General features: G+C 37.2%; 1 protein-coding gene across 13 annotated transcripts in view; it reads left to right on the top strand.

Moving 5' to 3' along the window:
* Pals2 (protein associated with LIN7 2, MAGUK p55 family member) overlaps positions 1–24,390 on the top strand; it is an 80,667-nt gene that overhangs the window by 24,058 nt on the left and 32,219 nt on the right. For 7 of the 13 annotated variants that reach the window (XM_076913348.1, XM_034519143.2, XM_076913351.1 and 4 more), the window contains exons 2-6: positions 4,290–4,425; positions 5,468–5,586; positions 19,071–19,223; positions 22,943–23,095; positions 23,786–24,013. In XM_076913348.1, the coding sequence (XP_076769463.1) occupies positions 5,470–5,586; positions 19,071–19,223; positions 22,943–23,095; positions 23,786–24,013 (651 nt within the window). In that variant the 5' untranslated portion in view covers positions 4,290–4,425; positions 5,468–5,469. Of the gene's footprint in view, positions 1–4,289; positions 4,426–5,467; positions 5,587–8,879; positions 8,901–19,070; positions 19,224–22,922; positions 23,096–23,785; positions 24,014–24,390 lie in introns of those variants that run through there. The other 6 variants (XM_076913349.1, XM_034519142.2, XM_034519144.2 and 3 more) reach the window with 3 other exon arrangements.

The raw sequence follows: 24,390 nt of genomic DNA, 5'->3' as shown, positions 1-24,390 counted from the left end.
AACTCTCAATTCTAAGGATCCATTGCTGCCTTCTAACCTCAGCAGGCACCAGATATTTACGTACTGTACATATATCCACAGAGGGAGACATTGATACATATACAATAAATACATCTTTTAAAAACTGAAGTATGTGTGTTGCTACTTAAGCCCTGCAGGATACGTGGTGATCAGTGAAGGGTATCCAGTGATGCTGTGCCTCAAGCACTATGCTGTACACAGAGAAGCAGAGATGCTGTGGTACATAGAGTGACTTCTGTGTTCTTAGGAGAGAGAGAAGTACCTGAAAGGGATGTCAGTCCACAATTTTAAATGGCCACAGAAGCTACTTTTCATTACTTACTACTGGCAAAACTTACTTGAACTGACATGAGGAGTTTTTCTTTGTTTTGTTTTTTAATCTTTATCCACTTAATTGTGAACATTCTTAACTTTTGCTAGTTGATTTAATGTACTATCATGTTTTCTTATATAAAGAATAATTAATGATTGACCATATCTACAAGGAAAAACTATTACTAAACTAAACATATTGTTAAGTCTGACTAAAATAGTTAAATGATAAAAATTAGAGGTGATGATATCTAGATGTTTCTATTCAGTTGATATATAAGAATTTATTTATCAAATAAAAATAATTTTATGCCAGTACAAGTTTAAAAATTTCTCTAAATGAACACAAAGTTGTTAAGGTGTTACAAGGAAGAAAATTATTCCTATGTCTTGAAGAGAAAGTAAATCTTCAATTCAAAATTGTTTCATAAAGTTACTTAGTTAGCATCCCTGGTAGAAGATAACCTTTATGTTCTGATGCATGTAGACAATCCAGCTGTATCTTAAGGCATTAACATCAGTAAAAGAATTAAGATTGCTGCACCAAAAATCAGTCAAAACTAAAATTTAGGAAATCTTTTTTACAGTAGCGCAAGGCACATAACATTCAGGAAGAACTCTATGAAAAGATCTCAAGACCTTCACACAAAACTACTAAGTTAGTTAGAGATTAAACACAACAGCTTGAGGGGTTCATGGAATGGGAAGCATGGTGACTGCCATGAGATTTATACTGTGCAAGACTGTGTGGCTGCCTCATCTTTGTCTCTCTTTAGGGAAAAATGCAAATTTTTCTTTAATAACAAAATATTTATAGAAGATAGCAGAAGGGCTAAAGGTATTCAAAGTGAATTTAAATTCAGTCTTTACATTTGGGGCTTCTGATGTTACATTTTAATGTTTCTAGTCATTCAAATGGAACCTTCCATTGTCATTATCATGCTACTCTTTGTTGTAGGCAGGAGTGGGGATGGAGGTCAGTGATGTTTCCCGAGCAATGTCTTACTCTGTAGCCAGTGCTGACCTGGAATTTTCTATGTAGCCTAGGCTGAACTCAGAATTTTGATCTTAATTGCCTCCAAGTGCTAGAGTTACCAACAAGTGTTGTTGTGTCTGTTTGGAATATATTCATTTAAAACTTTCTTGTATGAAATCTGTTTCTTTCTGTTTGAGAGGACAGCTTTCTGAATACATGGTGTATCCTAGAATTGTAACTAAGAACAAATTTGAAGTTGGGGTGCTGGCATTTGTGTGTAATCCCAGAATTTAGGGAGAGGCAGGAAGATCAGAAATTCAAGTCAGTCTAGACTCCATGAAACTATGTCTTTAACAAGAAGTGCCAGGAAGTCATACTACTAGTCTCTGTGAAAATGAAAAGGTGGTTGGTCTATAGTTGGGACGATTGAACAGGTCCATTAAGAAATGGAGTGTGCTCTTTCCAAATTTTTCATCAGCAGAGATCCCCACTGCTGAAGTTTTTTTTCTTGAAAGTTGCAGAAACCTTAGAAGTAAATTGCTATGTTTCAGATTATTTTTTTTCCTTTTAATTTTTTCCTGTGCAGAAACACACACAGGAACACACGTGTGTGCATTTCTAGATATCAGAGTTCAATCTTAGGAGACTCTTTTGAGGAACTGTCTGCCTGTTTCTGTGATGGACTCTTTAGTGGACTCGATAACAGTCTGTGTAGTAGCCTGGGCTGATTGTCTAGCAAGCCCCAGAAGGCTTCCTGTTGCTGCCGCCTTGACTGTGGAATTGGGATTACAATTACCATTTAGCAATGGCAGCCTTCTGGCCCTCCACATTTAACACATGGAAGGCTTGGGAAGGCTAAGTCATGTACCTAGGTTTTTAGAACTAGAGAAATTGCTCAGTAGAGTCTCGTAGCTATTTCAAAATACTGTTCACTTAAATTTCTGCATATCACACACATACTTTTTACTGAGTTGAATGTCTCTATTTTTTTAATCTAACCATATGATAGGCATTTATAAAGGTTTGAGTAGATACTGAAAATACACTGTGCATATTTAAATGTCTACTTTTTCTCTCTTTGGTTCAATATAGTTAAATGAGAATCTCACTGAGAGCTAGGATCTTAACAGTATATTGTCATTTTATAAAATACTGTTTATCTTTTCATTGACTTAGACAATATTTTGTGACCATAGCTCTCAAGATCTGAACTAGACCAACAGTTCTTTCTGGTTTTATGTTGGGACTCAGAGTGGAAGACAGGAGATGAAGAAGAAAAAAAAAAGCAGTCAAAGGCTGGGGTCAGGAGGGCTACAAAGGCTGATGATCTAAGGCAGCGAGGTTATCAGTATGTTAGCTCTTTATATATTTCTCGGATGGGCAAGCAGAGAACAAGCCAGGAAAGAGCATCAGAGAGAGTTAAGGGAGCTCAAGAGTCCCTCTAGTAAGCAAAGCATTTACTTCACACCTCAGCATCTGAGATATTTGACCACAACTTTACCTGGAAACTGCTAAGCCCAAGGTCCTGGCCTCAGGCCTCCTGGAGCCCTGGTGGTAGATCATTGCTAGCCTTGCCAAGCACGACCCTGGCAGGGGACAAGAGCATAGCATTCCTTTGTTACACACTCTGGACCTTTGGCCCCACCTACCCCATAATGATCAGCATTCTTTCAAATTTTGATCTTAAGGAAATGTCCCAATTGAATTCTTTTTGTTATTCTTGAAATTGTATTTCATAAAAGAATTTTGCTGTTCTAGTACAGGCACATGAAAATTATCTAAATAACTTTTGGATACTTTTTCCAAATAAGTACTGAGATTTTTATATAGCATTTCATGGATTTTATAAATTAGGCAAGAAGGTGTCAATATCAAGTATGTGGTTATTTAATGTTTAAAATATAAATTAATAATTTTAACATCTTGATTTAATGTATAAGGTGTCATATTTTTATTTGGGAAATTCAGTTTGTTGAATTAAATGGGTGTGAACATAGCATCAAATATGGTAACAAAAGAAATTTAAATATTAAGTTGGAATCTAGTCCCAATTGAATACTTAGTATAGCTTACCTGATTACTTATAGCTCTAAAACTGAGTAGAAATACTTCTGTAAGACCATTCTGTTGTGAAACTTTTAGAAAATAATATAGGTGGTTAAGTACCATTCATTTTATTAAAGTTGTTTTACATGGTGTTATAGAACACTTAGAAAATATTACTGTAAAAACTATTCTACTTCAGCAGTCTAAACAGTTAAACATACCACTTCTCTCATAGCCTTGTAAAATAATTCATGGGAGTAAATATATAGTTTGAAAACTATGGTTGTTAAGATACATTGAAATGCTACATTTTTTGACTGAAAATATATTACTGAGAATCTTTGATATAACAAACTGCATCTTAATTCTTTGGGATTCAGCTAGGAGCAAGACAGGTATGTTTTCTGCACTTCTCAGAATTTGACAGGAAACTATTTTGAATTAACTCACAGTATTATATGTGTTTGGCCAAATTATAAAGTACTCTGTGTGTGTGTGTGTATGTGTGTGTGTGTGTGTATATGTGTGTGTGTGTGTATGTATGTATATATGTGAGATGTGTGTGTATACACACATATATATGTACACACACACACACACACACACACACACACACACACACACACACATATATATATATATATATATATATATATATATATATAGAGAGAGAGAGAGAGAGAGAGAGAGAGACTAATTCTAATTGGATCAGCCAGTGAGGTTGAAAATTTGCTTCTGAAAGATAAGTGTGAATTAGCTGTACAAAGGTGATCAAGGTGTTCTTATATAAATGATGGTAAAGAGGAGAGGATTTGTCTCAAGGCTAGGAAAGGATTGGGTGGTCAAAGCTACAAAGGTTGGTGTAGATTGAATCCAGCAATGTATTAAAAGACTTAAAAGACTTAAAATTTACATTTAAATTACTTCCTTATAGGTCATTGGCACTGTTTGGATCTGGAATGCCCCTCCCAAAAGTTCCCAACACTTGATGCTGTTGGGAGGTGGTAAAACCTTTAAGAAGTAGGGCAACAGAGAATATTTTTATTGAGGGTGTGAGCTCAAAAGTTCTGGTAGGTACCTTGGTCTCTTTCTCTCTTGTCCTGGCTATGAAGTAAACAGCTCTGCCCTTTCATGGGTTTCTGCTGTGGTGGGCCATTTCTGTCCTAAAGCAATGAGTCAGTCAGTGATATGAAAACTTGAAAACCATGAGCCAAATAACCATTTTTTTCTTTTAAGTGGCTTGTCTCAGGTATTCATGACAGTAAGAGGAAGCTGACAGTTATAGATAGGCTGCAGTAATAGTCTAGTCAAGATATTACTGTAGCTAGGACTTACTGCCAGGTAGAAGGGAAAGAATGGATAGATTACTGAAATAATTGAGGGGTGGAATTGGCTCATTCTTTTGTCTAAGTTTCTGCTTCTACCACTTCCAAGCTTATATGTGTTTATGTTAGTCTCATGCTTTCTCCCTAGCCATTTTCTCTTCTTCCTCTTCTTCCTCCTCCTCCGCCACCTTTTAAACTCAGATACTTTACTGGTATTCTAATAGGAATCTTGAAAGGAATAAGAATAGTAATAGAGTTAAGTAATCAATCTGCTATGTTCTGTCATCTTTTTGTGTATTGAATTTCATTTAGAAACTTAGTTTAAATATTTTTATGTTGCTGTAATGGTGCTACATACTTGCTAGTGTTTTGTGGTTGACAGCTCAGGAAACACCATATATTTTAAAAATGTACCTTTTAGTTTTCTACATTTTCTATTTTAGTAAATTTTATAACAAATATTTTTTATATTTTTTAAAGTCTTTTTTATATTAGTGATTCTTAGTACAAAATTTGTCCTCAATATATTTGAAATGACTTATATAGTATAATTTTATAATTTCCTCATGTCTGAACATCTTATTTTACCTGTAAGTGGCTATTACTACTATTTAGGGAAAGTATTGATTTTTCTCTATTGCTCTGATATATAGTCACTCTGGAAATTCTCATAATGAAGCAGCTATTTATTGGCATATTTTAATTGCAGTGTAATTGCCTGATTTCTATTTGAGTTTTCCTTTATTTATATATTCACTAATTTCTTATCTGGTTTTTATCTCATCAGAAATGCAGCAAGTTTTGGAAAACCTTACAGAGCTGCCCTCATCTACAGGAGCAGAAGAAATAGACCTAATTTTCCTCAAGGGGATTATGGAGAATCCTATTGTGAAATCACTTGCTAAGGTATACTAGCTTATGCATAAGATTACTGAATGACTTTGAAAATTATTTTTATGGAAATCTTTTTAGTGGTCACCATTTTGCAATTTAGTTGATACACCTTTCTGCGTAGTTAGCAAATGACACTTGTCACATGCAAGCTTTGCTGCCTGTGGAAACAAATGACTCTTAGCTTTTGTCCCAGTACCTTAAACTTTAGATTTTTCTTGCATAACCCTTATATTTTAGATGTATTTTCTTAATCAACTCTGGAGCAAACTTACTAACTCACTTAATTTGCACCTTTTTACAACCATATTTGTGGTTTTGATTTATTTCATTTATAATTTCTTGATAATATTTGCTTTAAACATAGAGGAAGCTCAGTGTATTTATTGCCTGTTTCACACCTGCTGGCCCATGCTCAGACTCGCTCTAGGTGATTCTTGCTTCCAGAAAGCCGTTCTGATGGTCCCCAGCCGCTCCGCTATATGGATCCACCCTCTCCTTTTTGCTTTGTACTGCTAGAATGCTGGTCTCACCTATGTGGGTTTGTTTGCTTTTGCTTTCTTTTTCATCTCTTTTTGTGTTTTAAGGCTTCTAAAACCATACCTTTTCTACTGGTAAAAATGAATTAATGTGGCTCATTCTTCACATGATGAGATCATATGGTAAAAAGTAATTTTCATAATGTATATACTTGATATTGCTGCATTTTGAAGATACACAGGATACGAGTGTGTACTTCGACATTCCAACTTGCCCTTATTGTGTTGAGTACAGCTTAGGGCCTGTTGAAGTAAGGAGGGGTATTTAAGCCCATCTATAAAGGGTTTACCGTGGGCCCCTGTTGAACAGCAGTCCTTTTACTCCTTCCTTGATCTTACACTGTCGATTGCTACTTTTTATTGTCCCTCATCTCATGTTTAAAGCTTTTAGGTAGATTTAGAAATTTTAATAAGATATAAGACATTTTACAGCATGCTTGTAGTTTCCAAAGGTCATTAACATACACTAGAGTAAATGACCGAGATAAGGGTTAGGACAGGTATTCTAACCTTGTCTTTTAACTTCCCTGCTCTATGTATCTTAACATAGGGTGCTAGTATTTATGTGTATTTATTCTCAACAACTTCTGTGAGTGAAAAACAAGTTGGTTGTGTCACCCATGATGGGCTTTCAGAAGATCACCGTAACACTACTCTTAGCAGTTGAAATGCTTAGTTTACTTAGGAACACACGAGGAGCACTCACTGTATTCTCTTTGATTAAAAATAAAGACTGGGCAGATAACTCAAGAGGGTGAAGTGCTGTGCCAGTGTGAGAACTTGAATTCAAATCCTCAGAACCCACCTAAAGCTTGTGTGTGTGTGTGTGTGTGTGTGTGTGTGTGTGTGTGTGTGTGTGTGTGTGTACACATGCGTGTGTGTGTGTGTGTGTGTACATGCGTGTGCGTGACATGTGTGTGTTAGTTCCCAGTGCTTCTGTGGAGAGATAGGCAATAAAGACAGAAATCCTCAAAGCTTGTTGGTCTATGATTCTGGCATAAGAAGCAGTGAAAACCAGAGAGACTCTGTTTCAAGTAAGGTGAAAGGCCAGGCTTGATACCTTAGGTGGTTTCTATACCTGCTCTATGGCATAGTGGGTGTCTCTCTTTTTCTTGTGTATCTTTTCTCTCTTTCACACATAGTATAGGTACATAAAAGATAAAAAACAAAATCAATGGTATCCAACATTCAAGCAGATTTTTAATAAATAAAAAAGTAGTGGTAAATACTCTTACAGCATAAAGAAATTGCCAGGTGAGGAAGGAACTTCTAAGTAGGTAAGTTACGGCAATCTGGTACTATCATAACAAGTAAGACATTGAAAAGAAAAGCAAATCCAATTGACATTTTAACACTCAGATACAATATTTGAAATTGTCTCATTTGATAGATATAAGTATTAGAAGACAGAAGGAGAGAATTGCCAATTTTCAAAATAGATGAACAGAAAAATCCCAGTGAAAGTCAAATCAAAATATAGAACCGAGATATGAGATACACACAAGATCTAATATGTGTGTGCTTTTTATCCCAGACAAGGACAGGAAAAAAGTAGAAATGGTTTTAAATGTGCTAACAAGTACTTGAAAATAAATGAGTGTTAGGTTAAACCTAGGATAAATGAGTTACTGAGCTGTCTGTTTAACACAGCAAAGTATATTCTGGCTACCAGGTTGTCCCAGCATCTCTCAGCATTGCAGGTATGTGTTACAGAATTATTCCAGCTAGCATACTTTGCCACCTACCGTGAACCTTTGCAGCCCCGGGCTTCCCTTCTCCTCTTCCTGCTTTTCTTCTATATAACTCAGCCATTTTGGCTACATGGGCTCTTGGTCTCTTTGTCTCCTGGTCTCCTATCTCTCTTAGCTGCTGGTCCCCTCTCTTGTTCTTGCTCTCTCTTCTCTTCCTCTCTTGCTCTCCCCACCCCAACCCCTCCTCTCATGGCCCTGTTCAGTCTGCTGGCCCAGTTCAATCTAGACCCTTCCAGGTGCCCGTGGCTGCTTTCTCCTTCATATCTACAATGCACCTTCTCCTCAGCCATACCTTGGAGTAGTCAAGTCCTTGTTTTCATTGAATGGCATAAACTGACAACTTCAAGAGACTAGGTGAGAAATAAGAAGCAAACATATCTAAGTCTTGAAACTTAAATGCCAAGTAAAATCTTGAAAGCAAACAGAAGAGGGAAGAAAGACAGTAAGAAAAAAATGGGTAATAATAAAACAAGAATTCTGAAATTCCTAATGAGGATTGGGATTCCCTTTCAGGTAACAAAAGGGCAACATCGGCAACCTTGCATTCCTTTCAGAAAAAACAAACTGGAAATACTAAATACGATACTTTTTTTCCAGAAACCACCCCCCCCAATCTTTATTTAGTCTAAAAACTGTTTAAGAGAAAGTTCTACTGACAGAATGACAAAGGAAAGGGACTGTTTGTGAATAAACATAAAATGAGCTTTTAAGATGATGTTCTGTCATAAGCATTTATACCGTACTGCACATGTCGGGGAATATAATGGCTCCCAAGTACAGATGGACTTAGGTGGACTGGCCCACACCTAGAAACCAGAGTCAGAGTCAGCTTCAGGAAAATCCCCACATAGTTAGAAATTAGATACCATGCCTTAATTGGGGTTTCTATTGCTGTAATAAAGCACTAACCAAAAGTGATTAGGGAGGAAAGGGTTTATTTCATCTTCAACTTCAGGCAACAGTCCATCCCTGAAGGATCTCAGGATAGGAGCCTGGAGGCAAGAACTGAAGCAGAAGAAGAAGGAAGACTGCTCTGCAGGTTTGTTCCTCCTAGCTTTCTCAGCCTTCTTTCTTAACCCGGGACCACTTTCCAAGGGCACTGCAAGGGTACCATGCAGTGTGGACTAGGCCTTCCCTGTCAATCATCAGTCAAGGGAATGCCCCACAGGCTTGCCTCCTGGCCAGTCTTATGAAGGCATTTTTCAGTTGAGGTTCCTTCCGCTAAGATGACTCTAGTTTGTCTCAAATTGACAATAAACTAATAAGGACAGCTAGTAATGAACCAACTGTGAGTGAAGGAAGGAATCGCAGAGTAGTTTGAAGTGAGTGAAGACATGAAAATGCATGAGGAAACATGTGCTGCAAGGCAGAACCAAAGGCATGCCTATGTTAGAGAATAGCGGTACCCAAGTGAGCACAAAATACACAAAAGTGTCAGTAAAAGTGTGGTGTAAAAAGATGAAGAAAATAATACAACGTATGATGATATATTGATACAGTCTGAATACCTCCAACTAGATACAAATTACTGCCTGAGTAGAGAGGGAAGACAGCACATCAAAGCCACAGACATCATTGCAGAGATAATAAAATATGTGTGATCCAAGGCTGGAAAGATGACTTGATTGTTAAGAGCACTGACCACTCTTCTAAAAGACCTGGAATTGATGCCGGGCATACAGCCTGTGGCTTACAGCATTCTGTAAATCCAGTTCTGGGGGTCTGATGCTCTCTTCTGCCCTCCCTGGACATGAGCCATGCATATGGGACATGGACAGAATACATACAGACAAAATTACCCAGACATGTAAAGTAAACATTTATTTTTAATTGTGAACAATTTGGTGACAATGACTATAACAACTTAAATGAAACTTATTTGTTAAAGAGAAGCCTCATATAAGATATAACTTGAGTAGCTCTATCTAGTTTTCAAGTTACAACTATTGTATAAAAGAAGCTCCAGATCTCTTTATCATAAATTCTACCAAACACTTAATGAAGAAATAATCCAAATTTTACATAATTTCTTCCAGAAAAAGGGAAAGAAAGAAAACACTAGTGTTATGATATTTTGATAAAGCTACAAGAGTTGTATTCCTGACAAACATAGGTTTAGAATTCCTTTTGTTTTAAAATGTATTTTATTTTCTTTTATGTATATGAGTGCTTTGTCTGCATGTTTGTCTGTGCATCACATGTGTGCCTCATGCCCAAGGAGACCAGAAAAGGGTATTGGATCCCCAGGAGGTGGAGTTATAGACATTGTGAGTTGCTGTATGGGTGCTAGGAATTGAACCTCGGTCCTCTGGAAAAGCAGACCGTGATCTGAACAGCTGAGCCATCTCTTTTGTCCTACTTTTGAAATTTTTAAGAAAATCTTAGTGGTTATAACAGACAAAAACAGTAGTAACTCATTATCTAACAGTCTTAGTTTTTAAAAGTCAAGATGATTCACTTTATACTTCCCTGATTCCTGTGGCTACTGCATGTTATACATTCACATCTGAGGGTTTGGAGCTAAGAACCACAGATATGAAAGAGCATGCAGCATAGCCTTAGTGGGTCTTGGTTACTGTAGGCAGTAATTTAAGGATGTAAACTTCATCTGTTCCCGTCTAGCTCTCAAATAATTGATATGAGACCAATTAAGTTTATTAACCAGCTCTAAGCACTATGACTGGGCAGATATCCGTCTGTTCTAATCCTGTAGGCTATCTACTTCCTAGCAACAGGTCCTTTACCTTCAACTGGGTCTTTCCCTGGCTTGCGCTGCTCCATGTGTCTCCATGTCTGCTGTCTCATCACAATCTCATGCTGAATCTCCTGCTGACCCTCTGCCTCATGGTCTCTCTACCTCTTTTCTTGTGGTCCTTCTTTCTTTGCCTGGGACCCCTGGCCCTGGGATTGGAAGTCATGCCTTCTCTGCCCAGTCACAGGCTGATCAGCTCTTTATTAACTAATCAGAGGTAATTGCAGTACATTCTTTATGAAACATTGATCCAGGAGATGGTTCGATAATCAGGACAGTGGTAGTGTCCAGACTGTAACCAGGTCTCTGGGCACAAAAATCAATAACTATTGAATATACAGTGCACAGACCAACTCCCAACAGGTTAATTCACTCAGTGTAATTTTTTTCTAGCAAATTTTATGATTTTATTTTTGTGTTGTATAGTATTCCATTATATGTGTGCACCAAATTTTCGTTATCCATTCCTCTGTTGAAGGACATTTAGATTGTTTTCCTTTTCCGGATGTTATGAATAGGGCAGCAATAAACATGGCTAAGCAAGTATTGGGAGTAGGATGATGAGTCCTTTGGGCAGATGTCAAGGTATTAGAGTTGGCTAATATGGTAGATTCCTTTTAGTCTTCTGAGGTTTCTTCATACTGATTTCCAGAGTGGCTGCACCATTTGGCAGTTCTACCAGGAGTGAATGAAGGTTACTCCTACAATCTTCAGGAGGTGTTGTCAGCTCTTTTGTTGTTCCTTGCATCTGACTGTGATGAGATGAGATGAAATGTCAACGTTTTAATTTGCATTTCCCTAATTGCTAAGGATGATGAACACAAATACTTCTTAGGCTTTTTTTTTTTTTTCTATTGAGAACTCTGTTTAGATTCCTAGCCCATTTATATTTGGCTATTTGTTTCCTTGATTTTTTTCTTTCTTTCTTTTTTTTTTTTTTTTTTTTTTTTTGGTTGTTGTTTGTACACTCTGAATATTAATTCTCTCTCCTATATATATCTGGCAAGTATTTTCTCCCATATTATGGGTTTTCTTGTTCATTCAGTTGATTCTTTCCTCTGCACTGTTTAGTTTAATGAGATCTCAGTTGCTGATTGTTGGCCTTTACTCCTGGGCAAATGGCAACCTGTTCAGAAGGTTCTTTCCCACACCTAGATTTTATAGGGTACTATCTGTTTTCCTATAGGATTTTGTGTTTCGGGTTTCAAATTGAGGTCTTGGATCTAATTTTTACGAGGTGATAGATAGGGTTCTTCTTTCTTTCTTCGGCATGTAGACACTTGGCTTCCCCAGCAGCATTTGGTGACGAAGCTTTCTGTTTTCCATTGCATGGTTTTTGCCCTTATTATCAAATATCAGATGGCTATAGTGATGAGAGCTCATGTTGGTTTTCTATGCTATCCCAAGGCTCCACATGGATGTTGTGTGCCAGTACCGTGTAGTTGTATTGCTGTAGCTCTACCCTGTATCTTAAAGCCTGGAGTAGCAATCCCTCCAGCATTCCTGTTGCTCAGGACTACTTTGGCTATATGGGGTACTTTCTGATTTCATGCAAGTTTTAGTTAAGTTTTTTTTTTTTTTTCCTGTTTCTGTGAAAACTGTTTTGGGTGTTTGGTATTACATTGAATCTGTTACTAGGTTTTGGTAGAATGCTTATTTTCATAACATTAATTCTTCCATTCCATGAGCATGGGTTCTCTTTCCATCTTCTTGTGTCTTTCTTCAGAGATGTGAAGTTTACATTATAGAGGCCATTAACCTTCCTGGTCAGGTTTATTCCTAGGTATTTTATTGGTTTTGCTGAGATTGTAAATGGGAGTGTATCTATAGAGTGTATCTATGATCTCCTCTTCAGTGTGTTTGGTTTTGGTGTAGAAAAGCTACTGGTTTTTATAAGTTTACTTTTACCCTGCCATATTGCTGAAATTGTTAATTGTTGCCAGAAGTTTTCTGGTGGAATTTTGGGCATTTATTATGTATAGTGTCATTCATATGCAAATAGTATCATTCGGCTTCTTATTTTTATATTTGTAGCCCTTTAATTTCCTTCTCTTATGCTTTTGCCCTGGCTGTTGCTTCAGGCATTATATATTGAAAAGGGATGGCTATAATATTTGGTGAAGGTTTGTCATATATAGATTTTATTATGCTGAGACATGTTTCCTCCAGTCTTACTCTCTAGGATTTTTCATCATTAAAGCATCTTGGACTTTGTCAAAGGCCTTTTCTCATTCTATTGAGATGATCCTTTGTTATAGCTTCTGTTAGAGGCCTGTTGGTCTCTTTGGTTTAACTTTGGTATTTTGGATAAATCAAGAAATTCCAGTTTTTAAAAACAGATTTTTCAACTTAATGGAGTACAGTTTTTTAGCATATTCCCCTATAATATTATATATGTGTTGTGGGTGAATGTTGTAATGAGTTTGTATTAATTGTTGTTTTGTTAATTTGGATAGTTTCTTCCTTTGCTTTGGTTAGCTGGGGCAGGGTCTCTGTTAATTTAGGTAGTTTCTTCCTTTGCTTTGGTTAGCTGGGGCAGGGTCTCTGTTAATTTGGATAGTTTCTTCCTGTGTTTTGGTTAGCTGGGGCAGGGTCTCTGGTGCTCATGATTATTTTCTCTGAGAATCAGCTCTTGAATTAATTGATTCTTTGTTTTCTTTACTTCTATATCATTAATTTCTGCTTTAATTTTTATTATTTCTTACAATATGCTGAGTTTGAGCTTGGTTTGAATTTCTTTCTTGATTTCTTCTTTGACCCGTTCATTATTCAGTAATGAGTTCCTTCATCTTCATCAGTTCATATACGGACTGGAATGTTGTTTGCTTTCAGTTTTAAGTTTAATTCCATAATGGTTGGATAAGATACGTGGAATTATGTTTATTTTTCTGTTAAGGTTTTTTTTTTTTTTTTTTTTTTTTTTTTTTTTATGCCCCAGCACATGGTCTGTTTCAGAGCTTCCATGTGAATCTGAGTAGATTGTATATTTGGAATTTAGATGGAACATCCTGTAGATAGCTCTTGGGTTCATTTGATATAAGTTATTTAATTCTAAGGTTCTTTATTTTTTTAATTCAATTATTAGGTTTGTGTTAATCTGTATCTTTAATTCCATTTGGTGTGCTTTTTATGAAATCAGGAGTGCCAGAATTTGTTACATGTATGTTGGGCATTGTGATATTTTAAAGAATGATCCCTTGATTAGGATTCAGTATCCTTTTTTTTTTTTTTCCTGCTTAGTTTTAGTTTGAAATCTTATTTTGTCAGATATTGGGATGACAGTGCTTGCTTGCTTCTTGATTTCATGTGTTTGAAATAACTTTTTCTGTCTGTTCACATTAACGTGGTGCCTTGTCTTTAAAGCTAAGTTTTCTGTAGATAATATGTAAAATTATTTTTGAAATGTGTTTGTTGATTGGGGTCATCATGTTGCTGGTTTGTTTGTTTATTTTGATGTTAAAGGACTAACAAGTTTGATGAGAGACACTCTGTCTTGTTTTTTGTTGTTATTGTTGTTTTTTTTTTTTTTTTTTTTATTTGATCTGGGAATGTGGACTCCTCTCTTTGGTCATGTGTTTGGTCTGATAATCTTACTGTCCTTAAATTGGGTCAGCGCTAGAGATGCCAAGTTAAGCTGTTGGATGAGCTGTTTATTTTGACCAAAAAAAGATGGCTCCCAAAGCACAGAAGTGGAGCTAGGCCTGTGACTGCAGAGATGGCAGCAGGCAGAGGGAAGGAGCAGCTCTCCAGTCAGAGGTGGCTCACAGAAAGCAGGTTTGAAAGCCACAGATCAAGAAGTAAGACTCTGGGTGTAGAGATGGCTACAGGTGGAGGGGCAAGAAAGTTCAGGAGATGAGAAGGGGAGAAAGTGAGTTCTCCAGCAGAGGTGTCTCAGGAACAGTGAGGGTTCCTGGGCAGTAGTCTGCAATGGGACTTGTGGGGTGCCAGACTATGGTAGGTTGGGTGCAGGGCAGAGAAAGGGAAGGAGGGACTTACCCATATCTCTTAGTTACTTTTCTGTTGCCTTGAAGACATCATGACCAAGGCAACTTACAGAAGAGAGAGTAGATTGGGATTTATAGTTATGAGGGTGAATCTTTGGCCATCTGGGAGAGAGCATGGTAGCAGGCAGGCAGATGTGGTACTGAAGCGGCAGCCTGAAAGCTTACATCTGATCCACAAACGAGAGAAAGGGGGGGGAGGGGGAAAGGGCGCTAACTGGGAATGGGATGGACTTTTGAAACCTCAAAGTTCACCCACAGTGATACACCTCTTCTAACAAGGCCATACCTCCTATAATCCTTCCAAAACAGTTCTTCCAACTGGGAACCAAACATTTCAATATACGAATGCATATATTTATGCATGCTGATGCAGACTACCACACCAGGACAGGTGGTTCCTGAACAAAGAGGATTATTAGAGTCCTGGGAATAAAACTAGCCTTGTGGCATATACACCCTCTCTTTTAAAATCCAGTTTTCTTTTCTTACATGTCAGGCTAACTGATCCATGAGCGTACAGAGATTTCTAGTTTCCATTTCCCATCTCCCCATAGAGTGCTAGGATTATAAACTTGTGCAACATCCAAGTGAGATGTGGATAGTGAGTGAAGAAAATGCCCACTCTAACTTTATCTCAAGATGGTCATCAGCCTAACACGGATCCCCTGTAGAGGCAGGTCCTACTGACAGTAGCTAACCCTGCCTCCTTAATTCAGCTGTCCACCATAGACTCTGCTTCCCTTTTCAACTGAGGGGCAAACCATGACTCAGGATGTGCATTCAAAGCAAGCCCTTCCCTCTACAGGTTTTTTCTGGTCATGGTGTTTCATCACAGCAATGTTAACCTTAACTAATACACCATCTAATGATGTTAAAACTTGTAGTCTGATTTACATTTATTTGAATTCTTTAGTTTCTTTTAACAATGTTTTATAGATTTATAAGTTTTCTGTTTTTTGAAATTTATTCAAATGTTTTACTTTTGATGCTTTTATGAATGTTTTCTTAAATTTCATTTTCAGATTTCTTTCCTAGCATATAGAAACAGTGATCTAATCTGCAACCTTGTTAAACATGTTGTTGGCTTAATAGTTTTTTACTGTACCATACCCCCTTGGGATTTTCTAATATGAGACCATGACATATGTGAACCAAAATAGCTTTAGCTCTTTTTTCCCCTCCATTCTGAATATTTTGTATTTCTTGACTTCACTGACTATAACACCCCAGTACAGTACCCTGAACAGAAGAGCGCTACCACTTTGCTGGGTCTCAGTGGGCAGAATCTAATCTCACTAACAGATATAACGGAATCGTGAGCTTGTGTTGTGTATGATTCTGTATCACAACCTCAAGACATCCGTATTCTGTGTAAAGTTAATGTCATGTTTCTCTGTGTGAATATACCATAGAATTTTTCTAAGTCAGGTTTCTGGTAGATTTTTTTTTTAATATGGCCATTGTGTTATAACTTATGCGATTATCTGTATAATCTTTCTGTGTCTCATACATATTTTTATATCTTTAGAACAGATTTTTAGAAAAATCTTTTGATTTTGTAAGAGTTGATTAAATTCTACAATTTGCTCACATGTGTGTTTTGACTAGAAAAATGTGTGAGAGTGCCCTTTCCCTATGTGCTCACCAGCTTGGTCTAGTACTAGGAATGCTGAGAAGAAAAGGATTATTTTTGCATAGTTTTAGTTTGTACTTCTCTTATGCATGTAATTATGTATCTTTTTATTTTTCTAGAAAAGGGGAAATTTTAATTTCCCTTCCTGTGAATTATTTTGTTCATATTCTTAATTAGTTGGTCAGTTAGTTTGTAAAAAGCCTTTATATAAAGAAAAATTAGCCTTTTACCAGTAAAAGGCTTGTATATTGACTCTAGATTTTTTGTTTTGACATTGCTGATTCTTAATGAGAAGTGCTTTAATGTTTAGTTACATAAAATTAGACATTTTTGCATGTGACTTGAAGCTCCTTAATTTTGTGTCATATGTAGAAAGTTATTTCCAATTCTAATATAAGATACCTATGTGGTTTTCCTTGAATACCAAAGGTTTTAAAGCAACCTTGCTTCTCTTAAAAAGAAAAAAAATGAACCCCAACACCTATGGTCACTTGATCTTTGACAAAGGAGCTAAAACCATTCAGTGGAAAAAAGACAACATTTTCAACAAATGGTGCTGGTTCAACTGGAGGTCAGCATGTAGAAGAATGAAAATCAAACCATTTTTACTCCTTGTAGAAAGCTCAAGTCCAAGTGGATAAAGGACCTTCACATAAAACCAGATACACAGAAACTAACAGAAGAGAAAGTGAGGGAAGAGCCTCGAACACATGGGCACAGGGGAAAAGTTCCTGAACAGGACACCAATGGCTTATGTCCTAAGATGAAGAATTGACAAATGGGACCTCATAAAATTGCAAAGCTTCTGTAAGGCAAAGGACACTGTCAATAGGACAAAATGGCAACCAAAAGATTGGAAAAAGATCTTTACCAATCCTACATCTGATAGAGGGCTCATATCCAATATATACAAAGAACTCAAGAAATTAGACTCCAGACAATCAAATAACCCTATTAAAAATGGGGTACAGAGCTAAACAAAGAATTCTCAATTAAGGAAACTCAAATGATCAAAAAGCACCCAAAGAAATGTTCAACATCTTTAATCATCAAAGAAATGCAAATCAAAACAACCCTGACATTCCACATCACACCAGTCAGAATGGCTAAGATAAAAAAAACTCAGGGAATAGCAGATGCTGACAAGGATGTGGAGAAAGAGAAACACATTGTTGGTGGGATTGTAAGCTGGTACAATCACTCTGGGAATCAGTCTAACCATTCCTCAGAAAATTGGACATAGTATTACCTGAGGACCCAGTTATACCATTCCTGGGCATATACTCAAAAGATGCTCCAACATATAACAAGGACACATGCTCCACTATGTTATAGCAGCCTTATTTATAATAGCCAGAAGCTAGAAACAACCCAGATGTCCTTCAATAGAGGAATGGATACAGAAAATGTGGTACAGTACCACAATGAAGTTCTACTCAGCTATTAAAATCAATGAATTCATGAAATTCTTAGGCAAATGGATGGAACTAAAAAATATCATCCTGAGTGAGGTAACCCAATCACAAAAGAACACACATGGTATGCACTCACTGATAAGTAGATCTTAGCCCCAAAGCTCAGAATACCTAAAATACAACTCACAGACCACATGAAGCACAAGAAGAAGGAAAACCAAAGTATGGGTGTTTCGGTCCTTCTTAGGAGTAACAAAATACTCAAGGGAGCAAATACAGAGACAAAGTGTGAAGCAGAGACTGAAGGAGGGGCCATCTAGAGACTGCCCTACATGGGGATCCATCCCATATGCAGCCACTAAAGGCAGACACTGTTGTGGATGCCAGGAAGTGCATGCTGACAGGAGCCTGATATAGCTGTCTCCTGAGAGGCTCTGCCAGAATCTGACATATACAGAAACAGATGCTCGAAGCTAATCATTGAACTGATCATGGGGTCCCTAATAGAGGAGGTAGGAAGAAGACTGAAGGAGCTAAAGGGGCTTGTAGCCCCGTGGGAAGAGTGACAGTACCAACCAACCAGAGCTCCCAGGGTCTAAACCTCCAGGGAACATGCATAGAGGGACCCATGTCTCCAGCTGTATGTGTAGAGGAGGATGGCCTTATCAGGCATTGGTGGGAGTGGAGGTTCTTGGTCCTGTGAACTCGGGATGCCCCAGTGTTGGGGAATTCGAGGGTGAGAGGGGGAATGGGTGGATGGGGCACACCCTCTTAGAAGCAGCAGGAGGGGGGACTGAATAGGGAGTTTCTGGCTGGTGGGGGGAAGGGGATAACATTTGAAATGTAAATAAGTAGAATACTCAATTAAGAAGGAAGGAAGGAAGGGAGGGAGGGAGGGAGGGAGGAAGGAGAAAGAAAGAAAGAAAGAAAGAAAGAAAGAAAGAAAGAAAGAAAGAAAGGAAGGAAGGAAGGAAGGAAGGAAGGAAGGAAGGAAGGAAGGAAGGAAGGAAGAAAAGAAGGCAGGCAGGCAAATACCCTTTTGTTGTGAGTGACATCTGTGTGGCCCTGATTCTGCAGCTCCTGTCGCAGTGGCACTGGGATGTTGTGTGATACAACTTACCTAATGAAATTTGAGCTCCATCTAGATAGGTAGATGATCTCTGAAAATTTTTCTTTTTCCTTAGGGATTTCTATTCTAGCTGGTATGCTCCTCCTTTGTTTGGATCCAGGCTCTTGTTTGCTGTTATACACAAAGCAGGATAGGAACAGAGCTCTCTACCTGCCGTGTTTCCACCCTCATTCAAGGTCTTATTCTGGGGTCTTGGTAGAATATATGAACCAGTGTAATACCAGCGAGAACAAAACACATCGGCAATATTACTTTAATCCTGTCTTGTCTTTTCAGGCTCACGAGAGACTTGAAGATTCAAAATTAGAAGCTGTCAGTGACAATAACTTGGAATTAGTGAATGAAATTCTTGAAGATATCACTCCTCTGATAAGTGTGGATGAAAATGTGGCTGAACTAGTTGGCATACTCAAGGAGCCTCACTTCCAGGTAGCCCGTCCATGCCTTCTTCCCACGGCTTTCTCCTTGAGAAGCTAACTTGCACACTAATGTCATTCATTGCTATTTAGGGCCTGTTTTAGAGGTCCATAAGTTCTAGCTTAGGTATTCTAATATCCTGAGGTTAAAGGAATGGGAACACACATACATGGCTATACACAGCACAGAAATATACAGTATTTGCCACAGAAAGAAATAATGTTTTTCCTTTGTGTCATCAGTTTACCATGACTCACCATCAGACCACATCCTAGGAAAAGTTCTCCTCACTCTGATAGTGTCCCCGCCACTGCCTGGGTTTGGCCTTTTTTATTTTTTTAATTTTAATTTTTATTTTTTTTGTTACTGGGTGAGGGGCATCAGCATGGCAGATATATGGAAGTCAGAGACACCTGGGAGTCTGCTCTCTCCTTTCCCATATGGATCCCTGAGCCTGAGCTCCAGCCATCAGGGTTTGTGGCAAGAGCCTGTACCCTCTGAACCATCTTGATGGGCATTTTTCTTCATTAATATCACTGTTTCTCATTCCTCCTTTGGCCTAGTATGGAACATTTTTAAAATTGTTTCAAGATCAAAGTGAATTCAATGATACCCATAATGAAAAGATGACAGGAAAAGTTTGTCTAGGGATAAGGGTCTATTACATAGCATACTTCATCCTGTAGATTCAAAAAAACAATTGACCTGTGAGTGAGTTAAACAGTTTCACAAAGAAAAATTCACTTCAGAACAGAAACAACGGGGAGTTTTTATTTTAAATCTGTAATAAGAGTGTGTGGTAGTAGAGAAGAGGAGAAGAGTAACAAGCGAATAGAATCCCCAGAAATACATCCAGCTGTGTGTGCTCACGCACTGTATGACAGACATTGCATTTTAGCAGAAAAAGATTTGCCATCAAAGAAGAAGAAAGTGACACTGTTTTTCCTGCAGTCTTTGTCCTCAAAATTAGATAGTAACACTCCTTTGCTTTCTTAAACCACATTATAAGAGGCTAAGTAATTGAGTTTATATAAGGCAGTGTGAAGATTTGACTTTTATCTTGAGGGTTCTGGGAAAACTTGGGACCAGGATACTACACACACGAATTAACAGTCTATGTGGGATTCCCATTGCCATCCTGCGTGTAGTGCTTAGTTGAAGAGACTAAGCCCAGTGTCCCACCTCCTGATTTTACCTGGTTGATTTTCTGGTGTGTTATTTACTTTTAGAAGTTCTTCTTAAAGGATTAATGACTCAGTTCTCAAACACACTACTTTGAATTTGAATTTGAATGAATTTGAATGCATCTTAAATGATGATGCAAAGTGAGTATCAAAAGATGTAGAATACCTGGTTCTCTACCAGTGTTGGTGCTGAAACTGGTACCCTGCGACATCTTATCCTTTGTTTGAAATCCTCTCCACTGGGAGATAATCTAGTGTATTGGTGGGTTTTTTGTTGTTGTTATACAGATGCTTTCTAATGGAGGAGGGTGTTACTTGTTTCTTTGCTGGGAGAGGTCTGGTTACATAGCACAAGCTGGCCTCTTTAACCATTCTTCTCTCCTACCTCAGCCTCCAGAGGGCAAGCATTATAAGCATGTGCCACCATAGCAGGCCAACATTATACTAGTGTTAATTTTCTTACAACCAGCTACCTCTAGATCAATGGTTCTCAACCTTTGGGTCTTGACCCCTTTAGAAGTTTAATGACCCTTTCAGGGCTCTCCTACAACCACCCAGAAAAAAACCCAACAACATGTATTTATGTTATGATTCATAACACTAGCAAAATTACAGTTACGAAGTATCAACAAAAATAATTATATGGTTGGGGTCACCACAGCATGAGGAACTGTATTAAAGGGTCACAGCATTAGGAAAGTTGAGAACTACTGCTATACATAAACACAAATTAATAATCCTTGCCTAAATCAATGTTTTTATTAGAGATTGATTACAAAATAGCATTTTCCAAATTGTCTCATTTTGTATATGTAAGCTGGCATTGTTCTGTGGTCTCAGAGTTTATCTTCAGCTGGCCTTCTGTCCTGTAACATTTCCTACTGGAAAAGGTAGCAAAATGAGGAGTACTATTCTTTACCAATTTTTAAAGTAAGAGTTGTTTAAAATATCATCCTTAATTGGTAACAGATGAACTTTTTAGTCTTTTTCTTTGCTAAATAGCTGTATGCACCTGGGTTGGTTGCTTGATTTTTTTTTTTTCTTTTGGCATTCAAATTACCCTGACATCCAGGGGTGATCAGCCTTTTTGTATAGGAATCTGGAGCTCCTGAAAATTCTTGGCCAGAGAGATAAAATTATATTAGTAGTGTTTGATGTAGTCAGAGGAACAAAAACCCTGCCTCAAAATAGAAGCCCAGGTTAGAGCTTTGAATAGCTTCCAACATTCATAAGAAAACCTCTCATAGAGATTTCTTAGTTCTTTCCTTTTTGAATTTTTTGATGTGTGTATGTATGTTTGCATGTGTTTCACCTGTGTTCATACATGCAAAGTCTAATGGGCAAAGTCTGATGTATGCTTTCCTCCCTCCCTCTGTCCTTCCCTGCCTTTCTCCCTCCTTCTCTTTGTTTCTTTTTGAGACAGTTTATCACCAGTTGGCCAGCAAGGGCCAGAGAAATCCTCCTGTGCCCACTTGTCAGAGCTGGGACACAGACATGCACCACTCTACCCAGCTTTTTATGTGCATGCTAGGACTCTCACACAGTACTCAGGCTTGGGGGTCAAGCACTTTACTTCTCAGCTGTCTTTCTAACGCTGTTTTTACATTTATTTTCCAGTATCTTTGTAAATGATTTTATGAAATTATTAGAAATTGCCAGTTAAGCTGAACCCCAGATGGTTTGTTTCTTGAATGTGTTGGTACTTGCCATCCTCTTCTATTTTGATTTGTCATGCTTGAACATGTATTCTGCATACTCAGAAACTTTTTAACTTAGTGTTATTGCAAGTAGTGAATTAAAACTTAACTGCTTTAGGATAAGGAATTTTTAAAAAATATTTACTATAAAAAAATGAAATTCCTGGACAACTGCCTCAAAACACCCATAATAGCATACACATAATAAACGTAGAAAGCAAAATGGACATTATATTCAGAACCATTTCTGATTCTTTTTTTCTTTTTTTAGTCTATCTTTTATAGACTAAAACCTTATTGGTAATTTGCAGGTTCCTTCTAGTAATGGAAGTTGCTGATATCTATTTTCTCTTAGGTATTTTTTAGCATACCTTTTGTAAGTGTCCAAAGTATATCATATTATTAATATATCAGCATAATAAAAATTAGAGTCTTTATCACTCAATTTTTTTTTTTTTTTTTTGTACCTTATAGATAGGGATTAGTAGTAAAGACCAAAGAGGATGCTGACCCTGCTGATAGGAAATTTGTCACCTCCTACTGCCAGGTTTAGAAACCCAGGTTTGGTTTCCAGTGAACATGATACTTTAAAATAAAAATATGTGACTAAATTCTACTAGTTTCTTCAAATCTGAAAACCTGAATATGATATTGTTTATGATAATAAAATAATCTTGTTTTACTTTTTAAAAAATGATTATATATTTATTTGACATAATTCATGTTGGGAATTTAATAATGTGCTCTTAGAAAATTTTAGTATTCTACAGTGATAATGAACTAACAAATTATTTTTAGCAACTTGTTCCATCAGTAGCTAATAACCACAGGCTGTTTTGACTCCCTACAGTCGCTCCTGGAAGCCCATGATATTGTGGCTTCAAAGTGTTATGATTCGCCTCCTTCAAGCCCAGAAATGAATATTCCTTCTCTCAATAATCAGTTATTGCCAGTAGATGCCATCCGTATTCTCGGTATTCACAAAAGAGCTGGAGAGCCATTGGTGAGTAGACAAATGACTGTGTCTTAGATCTGAATTGTGGAGCTGCCCAGGCTGCTCCTGGTACACTGGTAACCACCCGCCAATGCTCATTTTGTCAGTCTTGTTGGCCTTCATAGAAATACACAGCAGACCATCTGTCAGGCATGTAGCCTATGAAACATAAGCAAAATGAAACCTTAAACTGACTTAGAAGCTATAAATAGTCCAGTGGGAAACAGGAAAACGGGTTCATTTCTTCCCAGCCTTTTGGAAATTGTCTGTTTGCTTAGTAATAACACCAAAACAAGAAATATGTTTTTAAAGTATATAAATTTAATAAACTTAAATATGTTTAAATTATAAAATTTAAAGTGTATACCTAAGTAAATTATACTGAAGTATTAAACAGTACAAAGTATAAGCAGTGTAATTAGTTACTTCCTCTTAAACTTTTTACTTGTGGTTCCTAAAAAGAGGGATGTGGCAGTCAGGACAAGTCAGCAATCTCTGTTGCTCCCTCTGTCTGTGGAATATAACTAGATTTTAAGGGTTAACCCAGTTGCATGGCTGGTCTCTGATATCACAATTGTACTTTATTGGGATTGGACAGGAAAAAGCATGGGAATAGAATTCACCAGCATAGTTTCAGAATTATTTTGTTTGTATTCATTGATGTTTACATGTTTTGTTTTTTGTTTTTAATTTTTATAGGGTGTAACATTTAGGGTTGAAAATAATGATCTGGTAATCGCCCGAATCCTTCATGGAGGAATGATAGACCGACAAGGTCTGCTTCATGTGGGAGACATCATTAAGGAAGTCAATGGCCATGAGGTTGGAAACAATCCAAAGGAATTACAAGAATTATTGAAAAATATTAGTGGAAGTGTCACCTTAAAAATTTTACCAAGTTATAGAGATACTATTACTCCTCAACAGGTTAGTGACAATTTCCTAGATGGTATTAAGAATACTTTATTATTTTTTTTTAGTCACTCTATTAGATAGGTGCTTAATTGTTACTGTTTTGCTGAAGAGTTTGTCTTGGTAAAGTTTAGAATTTTTATATAATGTTATCTTAATACTATAAAGGAAATAATAAGACATTTATTTTTTAACATTATGAACCCTGGTATTTGGGCAGTCTACAGGCAGGTGTCAGAATAATCATAAAGCCTTTTAAAAAACTTACTGTTGTTGAAAACATTTTTGACATCCCTTGTTTTTCAAACATTATGCTAGGGCCTTTGAGATGGTGTAGTCCAGATTACCTCCAGGTTAATGCTTTGAAATATTTTAAATGACAGACAGTGTCT

The sequence above is a fragment of the Arvicanthis niloticus genome, chromosome 15 (genome assembly GCF_011762505.2).
Source record: "Arvicanthis niloticus isolate mArvNil1 chromosome 15, mArvNil1.pat.X, whole genome shotgun sequence".
Classification (NCBI taxonomy): domain Eukaryota; kingdom Metazoa; phylum Chordata; class Mammalia; order Rodentia; family Muridae; genus Arvicanthis; species Arvicanthis niloticus.
The sequence above is the reverse complement of the archived record's forward strand: the minus strand, read 5'-3'. Positions and strand labels throughout refer to the sequence as shown.